Source organism: Mya arenaria, chromosome 13 (assembly GCF_026914265.1).
Source record: "Mya arenaria isolate MELC-2E11 chromosome 13, ASM2691426v1".
NCBI classification, from domain to species: Eukaryota; Metazoa; Mollusca; class Bivalvia; order Myida; family Myidae; genus Mya; species Mya arenaria.
The window spans coordinates 3,934,629-3,958,377 of NC_069134.1; the positions used below are offsets into that span (position 1 = coordinate 3,934,629).

General features: G+C 38.1%; 3 protein-coding genes across 3 annotated transcripts; all 3 read right to left on the reverse strand.

Moving 5' to 3' along the window:
• Nucleotides 1-428: 428 nt before the first annotated feature.
• Nucleotides 429-8,144, reverse strand: LOC128213089 (pancreatic triacylglycerol lipase-like). The gene is made up of 7 exons (XM_052918614.1): nt 7,880-8,144; nt 6,986-7,210; nt 4,826-5,008; nt 3,243-3,477; nt 2,740-2,856; nt 2,344-2,466; nt 429-1,178 (listed from the first exon to the last, which is right to left on the reverse strand). The coding sequence occupies exons 2-7, from the start codon at nt 7,145-7,147 to the stop codon at nt 928-930; spliced, it is 1,071 nt and encodes a 356-aa protein (XP_052774574.1). The 5' UTR covers nt 7,148-7,210; nt 7,880-8,144; the 3' UTR covers nt 429-927.
• A 5,230-nt stretch (nt 8,145-13,374) lies between these two features.
• LOC128215017 (inactive pancreatic lipase-related protein 1-like) lies at nt 13,375-16,671 on the reverse strand. The gene is made up of 6 exons (XM_052921750.1): nt 16,377-16,671; nt 14,930-15,112; nt 14,489-14,720; nt 14,200-14,316; nt 13,774-13,896; nt 13,375-13,607 (listed from the first exon to the last, which is right to left on the reverse strand). Exons 1-6 carry the CDS (start codon nt 16,545-16,547, stop codon nt 13,375-13,377), a joined length of 1,059 nt encoding a protein of 352 aa, XP_052777710.1. The 5' UTR covers nt 16,548-16,671.
• Nucleotides 16,672-20,485: 3,814 nt separating this feature from the next.
• LOC128214517 (inactive pancreatic lipase-related protein 1-like) lies at nt 20,486-23,617 on the reverse strand. Its single transcript, XM_052921020.1, has 6 exons — nt 22,856-23,617; nt 22,398-22,580; nt 21,928-22,159; nt 21,598-21,714; nt 21,054-21,176; nt 20,486-20,961 (listed from the first exon to the last, which is right to left on the reverse strand). The coding sequence occupies exons 1-6, from the start codon at nt 23,015-23,017 to the stop codon at nt 20,717-20,719; spliced, it is 1,062 nt and encodes a 353-aa protein (XP_052776980.1). The 5' UTR covers nt 23,018-23,617; the 3' UTR covers nt 20,486-20,716.
• Nucleotides 23,618-23,749: the final 132 nt, after the last annotated feature.

Genomic DNA, 23,749 nt, shown 5'->3' on the forward strand with positions numbered 1-23,749 from the left:
AGAAAGACAATAACGAATTTATTTTAAATGAGTATAGTTTTATAGACATATTTTTTTATTCATGGCCGAAAAACGAGAGATAAATTCCCCATGAATAAATACGATATATATAAGATATATATTACAAGTGGCATCGACTTCGACATCGATTCAAGAAAACATTCGTTTAAGGAATAACAACATTGTAAGACAAATACACATAGTTGAGGTTCACTCTTTAATTGTAGCAAAATGCACGTATTCTTTCGTGAGAGAATAGCAAACTTTACTATTTAAGAAGATCTTAAAGGGACTCGCTCATGTTTGGTAACATGCACCTTATTATGACAAAATTTAGTGTTGCAAATCATAAGGAATGTTAAAACTAAGAAACAAACGACTGGAACCCTTCAACAAATCTTGACAAATGCTCAAATATTGTCATTAAAGTCCACGCTTCTATTTAAAAAGAGCATATTTTCATAATTGTGACCAGGAATTGAAGTCACCTTTTCTCACTATTTCATAGCTTAAATTGAAAAGATATCGATCACCAAGCAGGAAACCACCTAGCTTCTTGACGTTGGCTTATCAGAGATATATGTGTTGTTTGCCATAAGTGGTAGCGGGAAGTAATTTACAGAAAATGTTGTTTAAGAAATCAGATCACAACAAGTTTATTTCAATCCCATCAGTAGCTTTGAAGTTCTTCTCCGAACTCCGAACAAGAGTGTGAAAGGTTTGACGGATGGATGGATTTATGAAAACATGGTTAAGGGGATGTAACTTAATAAATATGCGTGATCGGATCTGGTTCTTGTACACTGCACTCCCTTTATTTCCATATTTCTATATACTCCTCCTTCGGGGAGCATAAAAATGCAACACATCATCTAAACCGACTTTACGTTTATTCACTTTATAATACATTATATATCGTAAAACGAATCATAACGAGTTCCGAGTTAAACAGAAAGGAGACTTGTCGGCCGTATCTAGAAAGTACTTTCCGCGCGTGGCATTTGCGCGTGCGTAGAATCCCATGGAGACGCACGGCGACTTACCGCAGGGGCAGTCGCCGCGTTTAAACGCGTCATAATTTAGACACCAGCTGGCCGTGAATCGGCACGTGGAGGTTATTGACTCGGTAAAGTAGTCCTGAGCACGTGAATGGTCGCACGCGATGCCCTCCCGAAAACCTGCAAAAACAACAACAATAAAGTTCAGAAATCATAAAAAAATGAATTTACTTTGAAGTTTCACGTGTGGTTACTTTAAACTGTTTGGTGTTGTTAAGTTTTCGTCTTGCTTGAAGTAACTTCCAACTCCAACAAAATAACACTGCATATATTTGAAGACATATAGAGGTTGCGAAACGGTACTTGTAAGTATGTCTACCCGTACACTGAAGTAGCATCTGTCGTCTTTTCACGTAATTGGGTAGGCTGGCCGAACCTTGTTTAACAACGCTTTCAACGTGATTCGGTTGATGCCATTGATTGTACCTATTATACATGTATGACGTTGATCACAGCTATTACATGTGTTTAAAGCTGCACTCTCACAGATCGACCGTTTGACCTTTTTTGTCTTGAAATGTGCATTTTTCTCGTGAATGTCTGGAAACCAGTGATATAAGACTGCTGATAAAAATCAGATCGCAGTTTTATATATTTACGTTCGAAAATTGATGTTTTATGCCGATAAACTCATTTTTCTTAATGCGCTAGAAACGCCATACATATCAATTTTCGAACGTAAATTTTAAAAACTGCGATCTGATATTTTGTCACCAGTCTTACATCACTGGTTTCCAGATATTCACGCAAAGATCGGTTCATTCTAAGACAAAATATTTGTGACGAAACTGTCAATCTGTGTGCGTGCAGTTTTAAGATACCGACTACACATTGTAAACCGTGTTTGATGTAGCACACAAAAGAAGATCACATGTACAATTACAAGTAACAATTTTCAACCTCTCTGGTTTTACCCGAAAGCCGTTGAATAGTTTCTGTGAATAAACATTTTCAATTTTGTATGTTAATGCAACAGTCAATTGTAACCACGCCCCCCCCCCCCCAAGGTCCGGGGGTATACCGGGGATAGAAGGGGAAATGGGCCGGTTTTTTTACCTTCCCGGTAGACCCGCAGTAGCGGGTGAATGCGGTGGTTTTGTATTCGCGCCAAATATAGCGGGGAATGTGTCTTACTTAGGGTCCCTGGGGTGCGGGGGGCATTTGGCGGGGATTTTGATTTTACCATCAGTTCTTCCCCGCAGGACGAGGGGTTTTACCCGGGCTTGGCTTGACCGAAAGTCAAGGAGCCGTGGTTACAATTGACTGGTGCATAATTATACTTTACTTGTAAATTTTCCTGTGATGAGTTTGAATAGGTGGTCGCTGGCTGAGCGCGTACAGCCGGGCTGGTCTTTCCCGCCATTCGGGTAGAAGTCCACGTGACCCATTGGTAACTTTGTCCCAAACCCTGCAGGAAAACAAGGTCACTGACATCGCGGTGCAGTCTACTCTTTCCTTTTAGCTTTCCGACGAATATCAAGCGTGCTTAATGGTTTTATGCACATTTGAAGAAAACAAAAACCCGAACACAATCATTAATTGATAGGAAACAGAGGCAAATTACAAGTGAGTAGCAAGTCTTCTGTTTTGTCACCCTTGACAACGTTTGTTTAACAAAGAATTCTTATATATTCACCCCGCATGCAGCAGAATTTACACTTGTATATCAACCATACTCTACCTAGTGAAATAAGGGGTTGAGCATCTGTGTGTATGACGTCGACAAACAGAGCGTCACCGGGATCCAGACGTACCTCCTCTGGGTCTGCCTCGAACGACAGTCCTGCAGGGTCAAGGCCTGTGACACATAGGCTATATTGAAGTTTTAACTTTGTTACGTTGGCCCTAACACGAAGTATTGATAATAAATTCAGACACGTTTAACCCTTTCGTACTAAGTCGGTTTCATTATCATGATGATGCAAAACGTTTGTAATATATATCCTTTTTACTTTGAGTCGGTTGTAAAGAACATTTTTACAGTCAAAGTCATCGTTGTTAACATTCAAGTATTAAAATCATGATTTGGAGTATTTCTATCAAGAGTCCACCTAACTGTTTCGGCTGTGAATCTTCAATTAAAAAAATATGTGAGCCTATCATAAAATATTTCACATTGAAAGTTTCAAAAGACACCATGAATCATATTGATATCTTTAACATAGTTCTTGTTGTATGTTGTACCTGTAATTCTTCCCACGGACTTGTTCATACGTTCACCGGCGTACCCGGCGATGTGGGCACCCAGGCTGTGGCCCACCAGATGGACGTCCTTGTAGTTAAGAGACCGAAAGTCTCGGAGAGCGGTGAGAAGCTGCGCGATGAGGGCACCAACGACGCGCGTGTTGGCTGCCGCCTGGTCATAGTCTGATTTATCCGCCCCGCGCCCCCAGTCAACCGACACCACGTTTACGTCTGTCTGGATGGAAGGGAATAAATTATATGAGAGAACGTACCAGAGAACAAGTGTCACAACACATCTGACCGAAGATAAGGGTTAATGATGATTGCAATTCGAAACTCCTTGAATTCCTTCAAATTAAGTTGTTATAATATTTGCTACTATTCATTATCACCCTTTTTATTTCTCCTTCAATGAAAACCGTGCTTTCGTTAGGACAATTACGACCATTGCGGGGTTGTGCAATAGTCCTCCCACTGTTGATAATAGTTTTAACTTACACGTAGTTTATAATATACACATATACCTACGATTGACATATACCTCTCAAAAGAAAAGAGCTTACATGTTTTATATTGATTTTTACAAGGCATTTGACTCGTGTGTTCACGCTAATCTACGGAGCTGCATGACTCGAAAAGATATCTCAGAAGGTAACAAATTTCTAACTTTCTTTGTTTGAAGTCTTCATTCGAAGCAAAATGTTGCCATCCGACGTAGAATTTATGACGCAATTTATCACGTGGTATACACACACTGTATCATAGCAGTAAAATAAACCGAAGTGTTGTCTTATGGTTTACGAAAAGTCTATTATGCAATTTCAATAAGGCGCAATGAAATATTTAAGTAATTAAGTATGCAAGTCTTAATTAAAATTGAAAATAAATAATCATCATCATTTTTAGAGGAACTATTTGACGTCAATATTAATCTACAATTGCTACGCTGCATGACGTCAATAATCAACGAACGCGCACTTTGGTGAAATGTACACAAATGAGCTTTCTACGTCAATGTTTCCACGAATTGATAAATTTAGGTATGCAAGAATCAGTATCAATCATGTATATCCGGTCTGGCTTGAAAAACCCGACCCTCGGGCACCTTGCATTGGTTGGTAACTCGGCTTGTACCTTCCGTTGTCCTTGTTGAAAAAGGCACACATCAAAGTTATAGATAGAGAATATAGATTTCGTCATGTCTGTCTTGAGAAAAAATGTCTAGACTATCGAGGAGGAGTTTCTATTAATGTGAATTAAGTTGACATCAAGCTCTGTTGAGCCATGTAGTATTCATATTTCTAAATATTCATCATAACATTTGTATTAAGAAGAAAGTTTCTGTATTTCTACTTGCTTAGATTAATGTAGTTTGAAATGATCAAATCGAAGATGTATAAATATAAAACATTTAACACTTTTTAATGCAGTATATTGTTAAACTGTTTGATGTACAGTATCACAATTGAATTTGTACTGAAATTTGCATTTTGGGCTTGAGGCCTTCTACTGCAACAAACCTATTCATGTTATGATATGGTATGTTATGTTATGTTATGTTATGATATAAATGAGAAAATGACCTGCGAGAGGAGGGCGTCCTTCATGTCGGTGACCCAGGACGCATATGGGTTATCCCGGTAACCATGGATGATGAACACCGACTTCCGAATAGACGAAAGGTGGCAGGCGCGCAGGACGGCGGCGTCAGCGGAGATCACCTGGGGCACGGCACGGTTCTGAGGAGTGTATAATAGAAACTCCACCTGAAAATAACATAGTAACGAGTGTTTTTTTACTATTACTTACAATTTGAGAGGCTCGACCCTTAATATTACCAGAGTATGCCGCATGAAATGCGAAATTACACTGAGATCCCGAAATTCGCCTTGTATTGATGCAGCTATTTATGATTTGCCACAGAGACCATTGTGTGGGAATGGACACCGGATTTAGCTAAAAAAATGATCAATCTATAAGCGATTGATTTTGACACATGGTCAGTTTTCTATCATTTTTTTGTATTTTATGTTGATATATTTAACAAAATCGAAAAGTTTTGAATTACTTGATACTGTGCAATATACGACTATGATGGAAATATGTCTCCTCTTTTGTATAATAGCCCAATTCACTCCGAAAGTTGCATTATCACTCACAAATGTTAATTTATGTGGTACGATTTCAAACATAAATTAACAAACTGAAAATAAGAATAAAAACTGAATCGAGCGATTTCATTGTAATTACATAATCTAGTAATGTGTAAAATATCAATATGATATATTTTGTTGTTACGGAGATATTCATACCTTTTGATGCCCTGGCAGTGTACTGGGGATAGATGAAGCAAATAACTGCACAGGAGATAGCTATTAAGTGGACTGAGGATAGTAACGATGTATTTAGAATAATGAGGCTGTGGTAATGATTACGGCTATTTATCTATACGCGAGCTCGAGGGAAATTGTTCGATGTTGTCCATATCGAGGGATGAGAGCAAAAACATGTTGTTGTTGTTTTTTTGTATCTGTATGCACTTAAAACTGTTTCATTCATACATATTAGTTAACCATGATGTGTTTTTCACAAGCATCAATATCTAAATATTTGAAATACGCCGGTAATCTGATTTATTGAGTAACACAAAACATATGCCGTAGAATTTTTGTGGTGTTTGCATTTCATATATATAGTATTGCTTTGTAAATCAAGAAGGTACGTTTTTGCACATAGCAAGTCACCAGTAGGGAATGAGATATTGTGATCAAATTTGGAACACGTAAAGCTTTTTTCTTAGCTTGGGTCGATTTTGGTATTACTTAAAACAGAATAATGGTCTCTGCTCGTTCACTTCAGTGAGAACGAATGTATTGTGACCAACCCTGATGTTTACGCAGCTTGCATATACGTTCATTTAGGAAAGCATGGATCAAACTCATTGTTAACTAAAGTTTGCTCAACAATTTCTTATCAAATTGTACTATCACTTTCTGCAGATTATTTGAAAGTTCGAAATAGACATATACATGTATATTGTATATTAACAGTGTCACTATCAATTTTTGTCCTATTTTATATGTTATCGACAGGACACAAATTTCTCAACTTTGAAACTATCCCCAGTACATAATACGGCTATCCCCAGTACAGTACTGTGAACATTTCTAAGGGCATATCTTTAACAGTTTAAAAGTTACATTGCCATATCTCACAATAAAAATAGTTGAGATTATGCTAGTTAAATTCTTCGATTCATATTTTTTATTTATTCAATATATTTCCTAAAAAACCCCAATACTAGTCGAAATTCTGTAAGTTTTGAGATGATCAGCTCTGATTTGAAGAAACATTTTTCGAGGTCTGCTAAATCGTAAGCACTTTAAAGTATACCATTGGCCAAATAAGCATTCAGCTATTAGTTCAAACACTTGCTTCATTTGTGGATATGGTAGATATGCGTGAACACAGCAAGATCTTACCTCTGGTAAAGAAAAACAACTGCATAATTGTCTGTTTACTTATCACGTTTTGAGCTATATCCGGTGTCCGTTCCCACACAATGGAGACTGGATAACATAAATCAACAGGTGATTCCCGACACACGGGAGTATGACAGGCCCGGTAAAGGAAACTCGGTACCTAGTACCCTGTATGGCAAAACATTTATAGTTGTAAGAAACGAAACCGCTTGAGTCGCTCACCTATAATTCGCTAGGATAAAAATAATCTATAAGACTTACTTTGATGTCAGCAGGAGCCTGTGGTAGATAGCCGCCCGCGTTGTCGAAGGGTGCCTTGTTAGAAAAGCAGCCGAGTCCACCGAAACACGCCTCATTGCTTGTAAGGCCAAGAAACGCCGCCACCGAGACCACGATCGCTTTCAGGCCCGACCAAAAACCCATTTTGGCAACTTCCGGTCACGGTAAGATTGTGTTAAGCTTGCGTTACGAAGGTCGACGTCACTTCTTGTGTAGGTTTTTTGTCGAATATTTATTTTTTTTAAAACAAGAACCATTTATTTATTATTTGCATATAATATATAGTATTGTGTATGTGAGACAACAATACTTGATTCGTTCACTCTAAAATATTAATCTACGGTCGAAACATAAACCTAGATTATATATATAGTGATGAGAGACAGGCCCATATTTTCATTCAAATACGTGTATATGCCATACCGCAATACATGTGCAAACTTTGACGTAAGCGAATAAACCATAAAACTTCTAAACTTCTGTTGTTTTTTTTAATGAAAAGAAGTCATAACATCAGATGCAATAACGTAATCAGTATCCGTGTTTGCCTTTTAACTCTTGCATAATAAGATGTTTACTTCTAAAACTACAACCACACAGCCTGCTACGTACCGATGCACGCGCTTACTCATCAAGCTATCGTAATACAACATGCATTTTAATAATTTAATAAATCTACGATTATCTGTAGTTACATCAAATGTCAAATACGTCCGTATGCTTTCAACATTTCCATTATTTTATTGACATTTTAGTGAAGATTTTTGAAAAATATTATAATTTTGTAGTTTGATGACATGAAGTTATATCAGTAAAAGAAAGACAATCACGGATTTATTTCAAATGAGTACAGTTTTATTCACAAATTATACATACCTTACTGTAGTGACTTTATTTTAACCCACCTCAAGGTTATGACAACTCTAAGGTTTCGGCAATTTAACCACATCGACATTTTTACATGAAAAACAAACACACTGGTTCGTTTAACACATTTTTTTTTCATTTTTATATGAGAACTAAACACAACTAATATTAAATCATTTTCATTATCCTTAAACATCCATTTCACAATCACTTTTTATAACTTTTAATATTTCTATATTCTTTTATAACACTTTAAGATCCTTATTTAGTTCGGTTTAGTCTAAAGAAACTTGCTACATACGCCCAGTATTTATACTAAATCTTGGCGCCCAATCTACCATGAACATCATGAACACCACGAAGAAATTATGCTAAGGGCTCCGTCGGAGCTATGCAATGGAGGCAATTTAGGCGGGAAGATTCAACGGAGCAACGGAGCAATGCATATGATAACTAATCTTTTACATATTACATTTAATATGTTGAATATAGATATCGGGTGATTAATAAATTAAATTATAGTTTGATGACATGAAGTTAAATCAGTAAGAGAAAGATAATCACGGATTTGTTTCAAATGAGTACAGTTTTATTCACAAATTATAGATACGTGGCTGAAAAACGAGAGATAAATTCGCCATGAATATATACTGAAATATATATTCCATGTGACATCGACAAAAATTCAGGAAAACATGTTTTTAAAAAATAGCAACAGTGTAAGACCAACACACATATTTAAGGTTCACTCTTCGTTGTCACGTGACCGGTCAATGCATGTATTTGTTCGTGAGAGCGTAGCAAACTTTACTATTGAAGATCTTAACAAGAATATTTTTTAAAACGATGCATTATATCATTAACACAGAATATACTACACGAATAGAAATGGTCTGCGGTGCGTTCCATTTGATCTAAGTCGTATAAGCCTAAACTTAAAACTGCAGGAACATTTTAGAAAGAAGCATATTGTTTTAGTTTTTGTCATACGTGTTTTTTACCATGATACTAGCGTTTTTACAAATAAAGAACCAAATCAAAGGGCTGAGAGTCCTTACATCGCGAAAAGTATTAAAAAGGGAAGGAAGATGGTTAAATACAAAATGAAAGTTAACAAACAGAATCCGCTTCGGAATGTTATATCTCGAAATCGTTCAAGTGGCATATTTTAACAGTCGATTCTTAAAGCAATGTTTTAAGATACTTTAAACTAAAAGCTGAATTGATGCTAACACAGCAAACAGCTCAAGACCACAGTTACCCCCCCCCCCTACACACACACACACACACACACACACCGGTATATCCGGATTTTAATACATAAAAAGAGTGCTTGTGTTCAAGTATCAATATTTTATTTAATTGAATGAAAGAGAAGAAATGGCTGGTCTTTTTGCATAAAGCTAAACATAATTTGACACTGTATTTCTAATTTAAGAAATATAACACACCACTGAGGGTCATATGACATTATAAGAACCGGCCAGTCAGCCACCGAAAGTGTATATGGACTGAGGCGTTAGCCGAGGTCCATTCACCTTCGGGGCTGACTGACCGATCCTTATAATGCCATATGGCCCGAAGTGGTGTGTTATATATCTTATATTATACCGAACATTTTTCATTACAACTCAATATTTTTAAAGCGATTTTAATGTATTTTATTGAACAAAGCTAATAATGTTTACTTGCGACAAGTTTTCGCCGTTGTGAAAATAGCAAGCCGCACTTACCAATTGTCAGCGGTCCATATTACGCTTTTGGCGAGGTCCGGACTGGCAAAAAATATAATATGGACCGCTGACGTCATAAAACTGGATTTTCATCAAAATACAGTGATATACGGACCGATCGAGATTATATATAGGGGCACATTTATGTGAGGTATAATACACATGTAGATTGATAGTTTTCAGTGTAAAAAATGGAAAAATCATTGCCTGTGGAACTGTGTAAATTGGTTGTTTGTAGCCTTATTCCGTCTTGACCTCACTGGGAGGGTCATGTTTTTCTACTCAATTTTGTGAGACACCGCATTGGCCAACTTCATGTTTTCTTGATTAAATTTTGTGTCTTTGATTGTTCAATAGCAGCCAGTTACTTGTTTTTTTTTCAATTGGGACTGTTTTAAAGTAAAAGCCAGGTTAGTATCTATATGAAACATATAGTAAAAATAACTGTGGTCTAGGCTAAATACATCTGGCCAGGCGTTGTTAAGAAATCGTTATTTTATTCGAGTTTTGTACAAGCAAGCACAGACATACAAATGATAGCATAATCAGATAAATAATAAAAACAATTCGGTTGTTATTCGGAGAGAAAATCTGTCAGTTTTTTGTTTTTTATTGTGGAAATATCTATAACTATTGTGTTTTCACGTAGTTATTTTCATATAGCACGTTAGCCGCTTAAAAAACACACACACTAAAAATAAATAAATTAACAAATGTATGATTTCTATTTTTTAATATTTCAGGTTTGTTTCGAAGATGGACGACCAAACAAGGTGAATCCACTCCCAGCATTGGACATGCACAAATATTTACGCTAAAACGCGCTAGCTGGTAAGGAAGGTCCTAGAATCAATAGTTGACAGTAACCCCAGTGATGTCGATACCATGCAGTAACCATGTTAGATATGAATAGGAAATTCCTACTGCTACTTAAATTACAGCAAGTAGTGAATGTTACACTAAACAATGCATATCTGTATACTGAAGTATATATCCAGAAAGTTGTTAAACTCAGAACCATAGCATCCTGCGGCGATGAAGACGACACACAAACTGAAGACTTGATTAAAATTAATCACCCACATCGGTATACCAAAGGAAGTAAATGCGTATCACAGTATTCTCCTTCAGCATAGAAAGTACGTCTCCTGATTCGGATGCAAGATTTTACAGGCGTTTGTAGGCAGTATTATTGTATTGGAAAACTTGTCGCGGAATGTATTGTATTTCACTATTTCTGGCACATTATCACTCTGACTTAAATGCATTCATCTTGTCCGGTTAATAAAAATATACCATTTTCTATTTTTCATCACTCTCGCATATCTCATGAAACTGGATCATGTGCATTACTACGAGCACTAAAAATTTCCAATTTTGATGTCGTTTTGTCTGCAATAACTTAAATTGTATGCCAAAAAAACCCCGCGCCATTTGATGATGGAAATGCAATTCGAGTCCAGGTTCAGCTGAAAACCCTCGAATAATTGTATTTCTGGCCAATGCCACTTTCAATGGCATATGCCTAGACCCTTTGATGACTGTGAAACTAGAAAACCTGAAACAGATGGGGCTAGTTTAGGGTGAAATAATGTACATGTATAATTGTGTATGTACGGCTAATCGAAAAAAATGGAGTGACATTTTTGAGACCAAACTCATATGTTTAAAAAGTGTCACTTTGGCAAAAACATGTATTGCAATTCACTACTTATCAAATTATCACTTTTAAATGTATCTTGTCCGGGTGATCAAAATATGCCATTTCCTGGTTTCCGCTACTTTTGCCTATTGTTTATATTGAGTTGTCTGCCTTCCTAGTACACACAATGTCAAAGTTTGTGTAAAAAATGACTGTGAGAACTTGAAATGTGTGCAAAGATGTGTAGAACTGCACCATTTAATGATGAAAATGCCATATGAGTACAAATACCGTTGAAAACCCTGAATAATGGCATCTTTGGCCAAAACGCATTTATAATCTTTGCAGACGCACATGCGCTTGGACGACAGACAATGAAACTGGAAAAGCTGCATCATATTAAGCTAGTTGTGTGTGTATTTCTTTGATTTATCAAAAGTGGTTTACATTAGAAAATGCAGGGACAGTATTGCTTAAAAGGTGTAATTTTTGGCAAGAAATATATCGCATTTCAGTAGTTCTGTTATCACTATTAACTGCATTTATCATGTCCAGTTGACCAAAAACGTGCCATTCCATGTGGTTGTGTGTGTGTGTGTGTGTGTATGGGGGGGGGACTAATCGAAAGATAAAAAATATCAAAAATACAGAGACGGTCCAAACATCAAAGCACCAAAAGTGCTGTGAGATTGGGGAATGGTAAAGTCGGCGTCGAGACTGATGACGTAATACATTGAAGAGATCAGGAAATGTTCATTTAAAGAACGTATGGTTTCCACATCACTTTATCTGATTTGGTTCACATTTACAACTGGCCTTAGTGAAAACCATTGCTATGAAGAGAAAGAGGCTTGTTAAGCAGTGGTGGTGAATATTAAGGTGTAAATTGGTGATAAACCGCCAATAAATAATGTTGCAATTCGAATTTTCGAAATCGCTGTCTTCAGTGCCTGTTGTCTTCATATCCGCGATTATTTTTCAAAAATTCAAAGCACTGAAAGTGCTCAGAGACTGGAGAAATAGTATAGTGGTTGTCGAGATTGCTATTGATGATGCAAAGCATTAAAGATGTGACTGCTGGATGCATGTGATATGCACTAACAATCTCTGCTGTGCAGACAGAGAAGTGAATAACGATGACGAAAACGAACTTCTTCCATTGTGTTATCACGCATCATTCACAGCCCCCTAATTGCAACATCCTTAAACTTAAAAGTAGTCTAGCAGATTATTAATGTATATCACTAAGGGGGAGGGACACAGCCTTTCGTTTGCGAAGAGTATCCTGGTGGGTTTTGCGGCCTTGGTTTGACGTTCTTTGGTCTGGTTGTCGTGTTTTATCGGGGCGGCTACCGGAGGCCATCCACATCTGGACGGAGGGTTGTCTACTCGTTTGGCTGGGGGATATGCCATTGACATAGCTGATGCACACAACCGTTGCTGGCCGCGAAGTAAACCGCTTTGGTTCCATCCCCGAAACAATTTCGTCTGACAGATTTTGAGGCGTGGTGGGGTAAAAAAACAAGTTAATTGTTGGGTGAATTTTACGGAAAGCTCGCATTACAGTCATACAGTTTAAAAAGATATTTGAACTATGACATAACATCGAAACTATGTTCGAGCAGTCGTTTTAATCTGTAATTTGTTCTTTTTGAAGGCAAATGTTCGAACATTCAGCTCATGATTATGATGATGATGATGATGACGACGACGACGACGACGACGACGACGACGACGACGACGACGACGACGATGATGATGATGATGATGATGATGATGGGCCTTCTTGATATCAGAACCACTTCTTCAGTACTGTACCAGATCACTAAACTTAAGGAATTTCCAATCACATCTTAAATGATCGGCAGCAAAAAAGCAGGGGCTAAAGGGGGTGTTTCTGGACAAACAGGTTTTTAATCATTGATCTTCAGCTTTTATCGTTAGTTTAAAGTTTTAATTATTTTATTGAAATTTTTAAGATATACATTGAATTCGTTTGCTATATCATAAGCACCTGCATTCCACAGATACTTTTAAATAAATACAACAGCAGTTACGGTAAGGTTAAACGCGTCCAATGTCGGCAGGATTACTAAAACTAAGATATTTTCATTGATTTAGTTCCGATCCTAACAAAACGGGGACTTGTCAGTCGTGTCAAGGAAGTATTTTCCGTGAACGCTATTTGCACGTGCATGGAAGCCCATGGACGCGCACGGAGTCGTTCGACAAGGGCAGTCCCCGCGGACGAAAGCGTTATAGCTTCGACAGAGGTTGGCTGTGAAGCGGCATGTGGAAGTGATCGATTCTATAAAGTAGTCCCGAGCCCGTGCATGATCGCACGCGATACCCTTCTTAAAACCTACAATAAATAATAATACTATTTTAACCTGAATGGGATTCAGTCGAGTTCGACTGTGGTCTGAATTTAAAAACGGATATAGGTTAAATTTAGTTACAAACGAAGGTTCCAGTTATTTATGTAAATGATGTGTTTTCTTGTTTGAATATCATATTGTTGATCTTACTTCTGAATTTTCCTGTGATGAGTTTAAAGAGGTGCGTTCGGGGCGAGCTTGTACAGCCAGGTTGGTCCTTCCCTCCGTTCGGGTAGAAGTCAACGTGACCCATCGGCTTCTTGGCTCCCAGCCCTGATCGATTATAAGGAGACACAGAGTATACTATGTGAGTGACAGCTCTGTAGGGTTATATCACTTGAGGTGCTTGCGGTAAGGCTATATCTAACGAGAGTGTCGGTTTCACATATGTATCTGAGTTCTTTAAAAAAATAACACAAACATGTTATACATATTCATGTTACTTATACCATATCTTTAATACTAACTATGCGGATGGCCTACATACGGCGCATCATATGAGATTTGGAGACTGTCTTGTCAACCATTGTCAACGAAACACAGAACACTTGTATGACGACAGGAACTTAGACGTACCTAGACTAGTAATGGGTTGGGCGTCCGTGTGTATGACGTCAACAAACAGAGCGTCTGTGGGATCCAGGCGTACCTCGGAAGGCTGCCCTTCGAACGACAGCCCCGCTGGATCAAGACCTGAGAAAATAGATAAATAATGATGTATGCTTTGCCACTGCAATGTCTGACTTAAATTGAATATAAACAAATTCTAATATGAATGCCATAAATAACAAAGGCAATGAGATGGATCCGTATCAAGAACTCTGCACAATACAAATTGGTTGTCCTTTTAAGGGAAAACATGTACCTGTAATTCTTCCAACAGACTTGACGCGTTCACCAGCATACCCGGCGATATGTGCGCCCAAGCTGTGGCCCACAAGATGAACGTCTTCATAATTCAGCGACCGGAATTGGCGGAGGGTAGTGAGCAGCTGTGCGATCAGGGCGCCAACGACGCGCGTGTTGGAGGCGGCCTGGTTGTAGTCGGCCTGGTTTGCCCCACGCTCCCAGTCCACCGACACGACGTTCACGTCAGCCTGGAACGTATTTTCATGTTTTGCTATAGTTCACTAAAAGTAAAGTCGACGGAAAAAGCGAATATTGAAATCTCGTGAATATGAATAAGGTAAGATACCACTGCTAGTTCTTGATGTTCATATACATGTTTATACAACTGCATAACTAACATGACAATATTTTTTCTCAAAAAGGGAATGTCATGTGAGTTCATCTGGTGAAAGGTTACCTGCTTGAGAAGGGCGTTCTTCATGTCCATGACCCACGTCTCCCGGCCGTCGTCCCGATAACCGTGGATGATGAAGATAGACTTTCGGTAGGGCGACAGGAAAGAGGCGCGAACGAGGACGGGGTTAGCGGAGATCACCTGCGGCACATTACGGTTCTGGCGAGTGTACACGGAAAACACCGCCTAAAAATGGAATATGTGGACGAGCGCTATAATTAACAATTACTAGTTGTTTAAAGGCTCAATAGAAAAATAATATATTCTAATATTCGGCTGTATGTACTTTCTAGCTACCGATTTAAATGTTCCACGGATGTTTTAATTTTGTAACGGTCCGCTGTAGGCGGATGTGCGTTCGTAGTATAACATTCCGTTATAGACGGAAGTACGTTCATAGTACGTATGTTTACTTGGTTGGTAATATGCAAATAACCAAAGCCTGGGCAACGTGTTGATTGAGAATTAACTGTATATAAAGACTAGTGGACCCCTTGAAGGTCGAGCATGTTTTTCTCTGAAGGGATCTGTTGGTGTTTCTAGACGTCGCACGTTACAGTATTCAATTTTCTGCCCGCGCCAAATCGTTGCGCTATGAATTAATCCCACCGCATTGCCCTCATAGTTCAAGTGAGAACTCATAATTATAAAGGTGGGAGATTACCCTCATTATAAGACGATTTTTGATGCAATACCTAAATACCTCTTTATACAGGACAAAAAAACAAAAACAACATTTTTTATACCAGTGTTTCAACTTTTCACCGGACATCAAATCGGTTCAAGATGTGTTATTGATGAGTTTTCACTTCTCTAACATTCTTAATGTCACCATTATAAAAATATATACATGTATGATCCCTACATATACATGTATCCGCAAAAAGTATGCTGTGTACCAACGGGGAGGAGAGAAGAAAGAGGGGCCAGCCCCGGTTCAAGGTCACAGACTACAAAATAAATGTCCTATAAATTATATTATAAAATACCAGTTACGAAAACAAGACGAGGTTGGACTGGTATGTAATACATCCGTCAAACAAGAATACTAAACATATTTATTGTTAGTAACCCATACCAAAAGCTTCATATATATATATATATATGAAGCTTTTGGTATGGGTTCGATTACAATTAATGAGTAATATATATCTATATATATTATACCTTATTTAAATGTGTGTTGCCCTCATTAATTGTATTTTTACTTTCTTCGTTTTATATAAAGAGCCCTCTTAATTCATATAGTGAGAGCAACAATTGACTGTTTATATATTTAATAATATTTAATTTAATAATTATATAAGGATTAAGGCAACAAAGATTAGATAACTCTTCAATGAATTTAATCGGTTATTATTTGAAGATCTCAGTTTAGGTTTAATTCGCGTTCCATGGTCTAATATAGACATATTCTTTTTGATTAAGAAATGAAACTGCATAAACTTACGCGGATGGCATCAGGTGACTGAGGGAGGCGGCCAGCCGCGTTGTTGAATGGTGCCTCGTTTGAGAAGCAGCCAATCCCATTGAAGCACGTCTCGTCACTGGTCATGTTCAGCACCGCCGCCACCGTTATCGCGGCCGTGCGCAGACCCGAAAATAAAGATTTTAGACTCATTTCATAACTTTCGGTGCCCTTTAATAGAGTTTTACGTACGTAGAATGCGTCCTTCCTTCAAACAAATTTCGCCCGAATAATTCCTATTGTTTAAACCTTTATTTGACAAGTTCACATATAGATAGTTCACATAAGGCGTATTGTTCGTGTAAATGTGACAGTTATGGTTGTATCAACAAATTAGACATGTTTATATAATGTACCAAAATTGAACTGATAACCGGTAATAACAGTGAGTCTATTTTAAGAGTAATACATGATCGAATATTCGGACATATTGTTCGCTTGAACATAAACACATTCTGTATACAATAATAATATTTGATGCAACGAAGCAAAGGCACCGCGAATGTTTTTACAACATTTATAAAAGAAAGCAGATCTATGCAGTTCACCAGCATACCATGTTTGGGGTAACAAGCATTCTTTAGTAATTCAACGAAAACGGATTTTTACCTCAAGGTCTTCAACGACCGTGACCTTTGACACAGTCACCTCAAAGCAATAGCGTTCATTTGCTGGTCATGACAAACCTGCATACAAAGTTTGAGGCCCTGGGGCCATAGCGTTATTCAGATATTAATCGGAAACCTATTTTCAGATTAAGGTCGCCGCCAACTTATCCTTTAAACCACTGACCCCAAATTTAATATGGTTTATCTGCTTGTCATCGCCAATAATATTTCCAAGTTTCATTCACCGAGCTAAAGCGCTATTCGGATATTTTTAATTTAATTTTAAATCGTTTTACAACTGAAGGTCACCACTACCTTGACCTTAGATTAACTGACCTCAAAATCAATAGAGTTCATATCACGGCCATGACCTACCTTCCTAGAACGTGAAAGATCCTTAAGTCAAAGCATATTTCATATATTGATCGGAAACAGTTAGCTGTTGGTTATCTTAAGGTCACCATGACATTGACCTTTGACCAACTGACCTAAAACCAAATGGCTTTATCTCCTGGTCATGATGAAACTGCCAAACGGTGAAAACAATCCCTGAGCCTATGCGTTCTTCTAAAACCTTGGTGAAGGACGGATGGACTGACAGACGATCGACTAACTATATGCCATCCTTTAGGGCATTGAAATCCCAGGTGTTGTCCTTCTAACAGTTATAAAGAATACAACGGTCTGAATAAACAAACTATACTGGACCCGTTTTAAAGAAGATTATTTAAGATATTTGCAATTAATTGTTAAATAGAAATGATATATTTCCAAAATCATATGAGAACTTTAACATGTTTTAAAAGCTTTAGCATAGAAATAGTAGTACTACAAATGTATTAATTTATTTATCTAAATTCAACCACAAATTCCCTATATGTTAAAGGCCCAGTCCCACTATCTTTAAGTTATGGACATCTATTGAAAAGTATTATATCAACATTACTTCTCTTAATCGTTTTAACATATATAACCCCTAGTTATTTTTTTTTGCAATTATCGCAATAAGAAACATACCATAAAACCGGAAGAATAGTATAAATTTAGCGCCCATTACGTCACTACGAAATTTGCATATCACGTGACTTTCATCATGCAAACATTTCTTTAGATACTAACAATTTTCATATTATAAATTAGAAGAAATTCGTCTATATTTTTTTATTTTTAACAAATAAGTATACAATCTACATGTCCAGCCAATGAAATCGCGGATAGGCAAACATTTAGTACTAGGCTAATTCAATTAGAATTTCAATTTTCGCGGGTATTTTATGGTCCGCCCACTGCCACTCATCCGTTACACACTCCCTGTACTCGTACACTACGCATACTCCGCCCATTCATGATCATTAAGATTTTAAATCATGCCATCAAACTATTACAATATAATACTTAATCAGTTAATCACTTTTATGAGTTGCTCGGAGGGTAGAGCGCCTTACTTGCAAACATTTGGTCCCGAGTTCGATTTACAAACTGATTACAAACATTTCTGAGTCTGTGACATTTGGCGCCCAACATGGTACCGTGGCGATTGCCAAATGGATTGATTAGACTGAACATCGTGGCCAGTCAAGTCCATTATGCTTATATAAGGTCTGATTTATTAAAGGTCGGTTCCTAGCACAGATGCGGGGCATGTAATGGGACTGAGAGTATGTAAGCCATCAGGACTATGTGAGCCATCCGGGTCGGTTTCCTGAAAAAAAAAACTTAGCTGGTAGAGTTTTGACTTGCAAGCAGGGTGTCTTGGGTTCGATCCAGGGACTGACCGCATATTTTTCTAAACCTGAATCGAGTCTGCGTCAATTTTGCCTTTCAAATTCATCGAATAAGAACAATACAGTTATTTCACCATTATGTTTACGATCTTGTTATCATCACAACATAGCATAGCTCGTTCTTGTCATTAATACTTTTATTTTATTAAATTTAAGGTTATTTTGGACATCAGCATACAAATTTAAAGCATACTTATGTGACAAGAATTATTACCGCGCCTTTGATATTATGACTTGCTTATATTATGTTCAATACTTTTTAAGGACTTTTATTGTATCATATTGACGTGCGATTTTGAAAACAACAGAGCGTTAGCTGGATATCACGACTAGGGATTGCATTTAGTTTGAAACATTACGGTAAGTGTTTGTGCCTAAAAATGCATAAAAACCAAACAAAAAAAGCAAAGTAGCTACTCGGATGATAAGTTACAGTTTCTGGAAGTTAACGGTATTTTCGTAAAGGGAAATAAAAGATAACTTATTTACTTGCATGTACAAGGGCAAATGTGCGAATATCTTGTTTTGAAATTGCCCTAAAAACAGGCATTGTCAGAAAACCGGTAAAGTCAACATTTAATACATCAAAAATCGCACAAACAATTGGATTACAACCATTGCTATATTTAAAAAAAAGAATAACTCTTGAGTATAATTCTCAAAAAAAAACAACTATAAAAATACTTAAAAAAAGTTCATATCAGTCCAGATCCCTGAAGAAACTTGCTTGTCTGGAACAGATCCAGACAAGAAGCAGTAGAATACACTTTCCACATTGAATCCATTCTCGTAACAGCTCATATAAGTTCTATGTAAATACATTAAACACTACATAATAAATACGCGTGGTATTGGCCGCGAACCACCATCTGCAATGCATGAACGCATAAATCAAATAAATGTGCTCAATATCTGTTTGGAGCTGTTATGTCGAGAGCTGTATCACGGTGTCGGAAGCTGTATGTGTCGAGAGCTGTATCACGGTGTCGGAAGCTGTATGTGTCTGTCGAGAGCTGTATGTGTCGAGAGCTGTATTTGTCGCGAGCTGTTTATGTCGAGAGCTGTATGTGTCGGGAGCTGCATGTGTCTGTCGAGAGCTATATGTGTCGAGAGCTGTATTTGTCGCGAGCTGTTTATGTCGAGAGCTGTATGTGTCGGGAGCTATTTATGTCGAGAGCTGTTTGTGTCGGGAGCTGTTAATGTCGAGAGCTGTATGTGTCGAGAGCTGTATGTGTCGGGAGCTGTTTATGTCGATAACTGTATGTGTCGGGAGCTGTTTATGTCGAGAGCTGTTTGTGTCGGGAGCTGTTTATGTCGAGAGCTGTACGTGTCGGGAGCTGTTTATGTTGAAAGCTGTATGTGATGGGAGTTGTATGTGTCTGGAGCTCTATGTGACGGGAGCTGCACGTGATGGGAGCTGTTTGTGTCGGGAGCTGTATAAGACGGGAGCTGTATGTGTCGGGAATTGTATGTGTCGGGAGCTGTAAGTGGCGGGAGCTATATGTGTCGGGAGTTATATTTGACGGGAGCTTCATGTGACGGGAGCTGTTTGTGTCGGGAGCTGTATTAGACGGGAGATGTATGTGTCGGGAGCTATATGTGACGGGAGCGCTATGTGGCGTAAAAGTGCTATATTTGCGTGTTTGTCCATTTACTTTGCCAGCTTCTTAGACCATTCAAGAAAGAAGTCAACTAGGAACAGTTATCACATTTGCTTTATTATAAACAACTGACTACTCCAACTCATATATTGCATATTTCTACAGAGACTCATTTTACAAAATAAATATACAACGTGCAATACGGTAAGGGAAAATGCCGTCTAATGTCGGCAACGGAAATACTTGTTCTAAGCAGTTCAACACACTAGTATTAAGTATCTATAAAACTAGATGATTTTCGGACGTGCAGAATTAACACTTGCGTCGTTTCAGTTCCGTCTCAAACAGAACGGAGAGTTGTCGGTCGTGTCAAGGAAGTACACCCCTTGCGTGATGTTTGCACGTGCATGAAAGCCCATGGACGCACACGGAGTCGTTCGACAAGGGCACTCACCTCGGACGAATGCGTTATAGCTTTGGCAGAGGCTGGCTGTGAAGCGGCATGTGGAAGTGATCGACTCTATAAAGTAGTCCCGAGCCCGTGCATGATCGCACGCGACACCTTTCTGAAAACCTGCAAATAAGAGAACAATATTAAAATGCAGTCAGTGGGGTTCAATTATGCCTTAAAGTTCAAAAGCGGTGTTGTTGAATGTGTGTGCTTACTTTTGAACTTGCCGGTGATGAGTTTAAAGATGTGCTTGCGAGGCGAACTTGTGCAGCCCGGCTGATCCTTCCCTCCGTTCGGGTAGAAGTCTGCGTGACCCATCGGCTTCTTGGCTCCCAGGCCTGGTGGATAGTAAGAAAAATACAGACATAACGGTCTCACATATTTCCTTGATAGCTTTAAAAAAAGATTTTTTTTTGTTTTGTTTTATTTTATACAAAATAAATGTTGATCATAATATCGCTTTAATGATAGGTGGATTCCCGGCGCATTGTGAAAACTTAGAAGCTTGCCTTGCCAACATTTGCCAGACACCTGGTCACACTTTCTCGAAAGTTATTAAACGTAACAAATTTAAGTAGCTAATTTCATTAAGCCAATGATTAATTTTTTTTTTGTACAATATCTCTTAAGAGTGTAAAACAATATTCAAATTACTAGTACTCCAAAACAAAAAAATAGTTAGCTGAGCAGGGACTTGAAGATGTTTCAAAAACTTGGGGCCTGGTATCAGGAACAGATAAGTACTTATTCTTTTCTTACCTAGAGTAGTTATTGGTTGGGCGTCCGTGTGTATGACGTCAACAAACAAAGCGTCTGTGGGATCTAGACGTACCTCGAATGGCTGCCTTTCAAACGACAGCCCCGCTGGATCGAGACCTGATATAAAATAATGGATGATGTTGAATTGCTCTTTCAACACTGCAATGTCCAACTAAAATTGTTTATGAACATTTATTTGGCACTATATGTATGTTCATGCCGACTGAAAATGTCCCACAAAGGCAGACAAAATAGAACGCAAGAAATCTACACAATACAAAACAAATGTTTTAGAGGTAATTTTTGACCATTTTGGGAGAAATGGTGTACCTGTAATTCTTCCCACGGACTTGACGCGCTCACCGGCGTATCCGGCAATATGGGCGCCAAGGCTGTGGCCCACTAGATGGACGTCCTCGTATTTCAGCGACCGGAGATTTTTAAGGACGTTGAGCAGTTGTGCGATTAGGGCACCAACAACGCGCGTGTTGGCAGCGGCTTGGTTGTAGTCGGTCTGGTCCGCTCCGCTCTCCCAGTCCACCGACACGACATTCACGTCCTCCTGTAGAACAAAACTAGTAGAATTTGGTATAATATGTAGATAGTTTACTCGAAATAACATGTTGATATTTCATTTAAGGCCGAGTTGTTTGATTTATTAACAGAAAGCATTTATATCACTGTTTTCTTTTTCGATCATACATGAATGCTATTGTGCTTACATGTTATTGCATAAATTTGATTCTCAGTAAAAATGCACCCATGGGCATGCGTTTTCATTTGTTTATATGATACTTTACCTGTTTTAGAAGAGCGTTCTTCATGTCCATGACCCAGGTTTCACGGCCGTCGTCCCGGTAACCGTGGATGATGAAGACGGACTTCCGGTAGGGAGACAGGAAGGAGGCTAGCACAAGAGCGGGGTCAGCGGAGATCACCTGCGGGACGTCACGGTTATGGCGAGTGTAGAGTAAAAACACCGCCTGGAAGTGGAAAGTGTAAAGTTGCGATTATATATATATATATATATATATATATATATATATATATATATATATATATATATATATATAAATATTATTTCTTACAAACATACATCCGTATACTAGCATAAGCTTCAAATTAAAAAAAATACTGTCGAGATATAGCTATTGCCATGATGTTCACTTTGAGGGGCCAGGATTAACCCGTTGAACGAACACTTGCCTTTTCGCTTCATTATTAAAAGCTAATATGTGAACAAAAAACAAGGACTTACGCGGATGTCATCGGGGGATTGGGGAAGGTGACCGGCCGCGTTGTTAAAGGGAGCCTCGTTTGAGAAGCAGCCAATCCCCTTAAAGCACATCTCGTCGCTGGTCATGTTCAGCACCGCCGCCACCGCTATCACGGCAGTGCGCAGGTTCGACATTATACTCATAGTGTCGGCTTTGTCATTCAAGACTCGTTCTCTTCTGCATTGAAGTCTGTACAAAAGATGTTCGCTTAGTATCAATGACGCCGGAATAAATCCAATTGCTCAAAATTAATACCTCTATTTCACAACAGCACAAATAAATATTCGCACAAAATAATATATTTCTGTATATGTGACAGATATGGTGATAATTGCTCTTTACGACAAATATTAACTGATGGTCAACAAATATGACCTGGATAACACATGTATATATTTGTCAAGAGACAAACAAGCATTGAGGGTTATTTTCATTCATTCTAATACTTCGAAATTCATTCAATCTTATAAATGAGAAACTGAACGCGAACGAACGTTTTCGAAAGATGTAAACACGTTCACTACCGATATGTTATTGTTACATTTATACACTTCAAAACCGTTCTTTATTTGAAAAAAAATGAGTATCCGTTTTCACATATTCTTGAAACTACCGGTAAACGTTAAATAGGTGCCGCTGTATGATAATTACGTAATCGTTAAACACGCAATATTCATTTAATTAATTAACAAATCCTCATGTAGTTTTCAACAATCAACAAATCACAGCAAGTTGCACACCTATGTACGCTGTCCCGGGGCGATATACGTTAACGGAAGTTACGTGAAAGCGATATACGTACATGTACACGGGAGTTATACCTTTTCTTGATGTCTTAGTTTTGACAACTTCATTAAAGCTGTTAATGGTTACAT

Excerpts from the sequence above, each read along its gene's own strand:
- LOC128213089 (XM_052918614.1), bottom strand. The coding sequence starts at position 7,147 with ATGGGTTTTTGGTCGGGCCTGAAAGCGATCGTGGTCTCGGTGGCGGCG. Across the intron at positions 5,009-6,985 it reads AGGCTCCTGCTGACATCAAA|GTGGAGTTTCTATTATACAC; the intron begins GTAAGTCTTATA and ends TGTTATTTTCAG. Across the intron at positions 2,857-3,242 it reads GTCCGTGGGAAGAATTACAG|GCCTTGACCCTGCAGGACTG; the intron begins GTACAACATACA and ends TATGTGTCACAG.
- LOC128215017 (XM_052921750.1), bottom strand. The coding sequence starts at position 16,547 with ATGAGTCTAAAATCTTTATTTTCGGGTCTGCGCACGGCCGCGATAACG. Across the intron at positions 14,317-14,488 it reads GTCTGTTGGAAGAATTACAG|GTCTTGATCCAGCGGGGCTG; the intron begins GTACATGTTTTC and ends CTATTTTCTCAG. Across the intron at positions 13,608-13,773 it reads CATCACAGGAAAATTCAGAA|GTTTTAAGAAGGGTATCGCG; the intron begins GTAAGATCAACA and ends TATTTATTGTAG.
- LOC128214517 (XM_052921020.1), bottom strand. The coding sequence starts at position 23,017 with ATGAGTATAATGTCGAACCTGCGCACTGCCGTGATAGCGGTGGCGGCG. Across the intron at positions 22,581-22,855 it reads AATCCCCCGATGACATCCGC|GCGGTGTTTTTACTCTACAC; the intron begins GTAAGTCCTTGT and ends TTCCACTTCCAG. Across the intron at positions 21,715-21,927 it reads GTCCGTGGGAAGAATTACAG|GTCTCGATCCAGCGGGGCTG; the intron begins GTACACCATTTC and ends ATTTTATATCAG.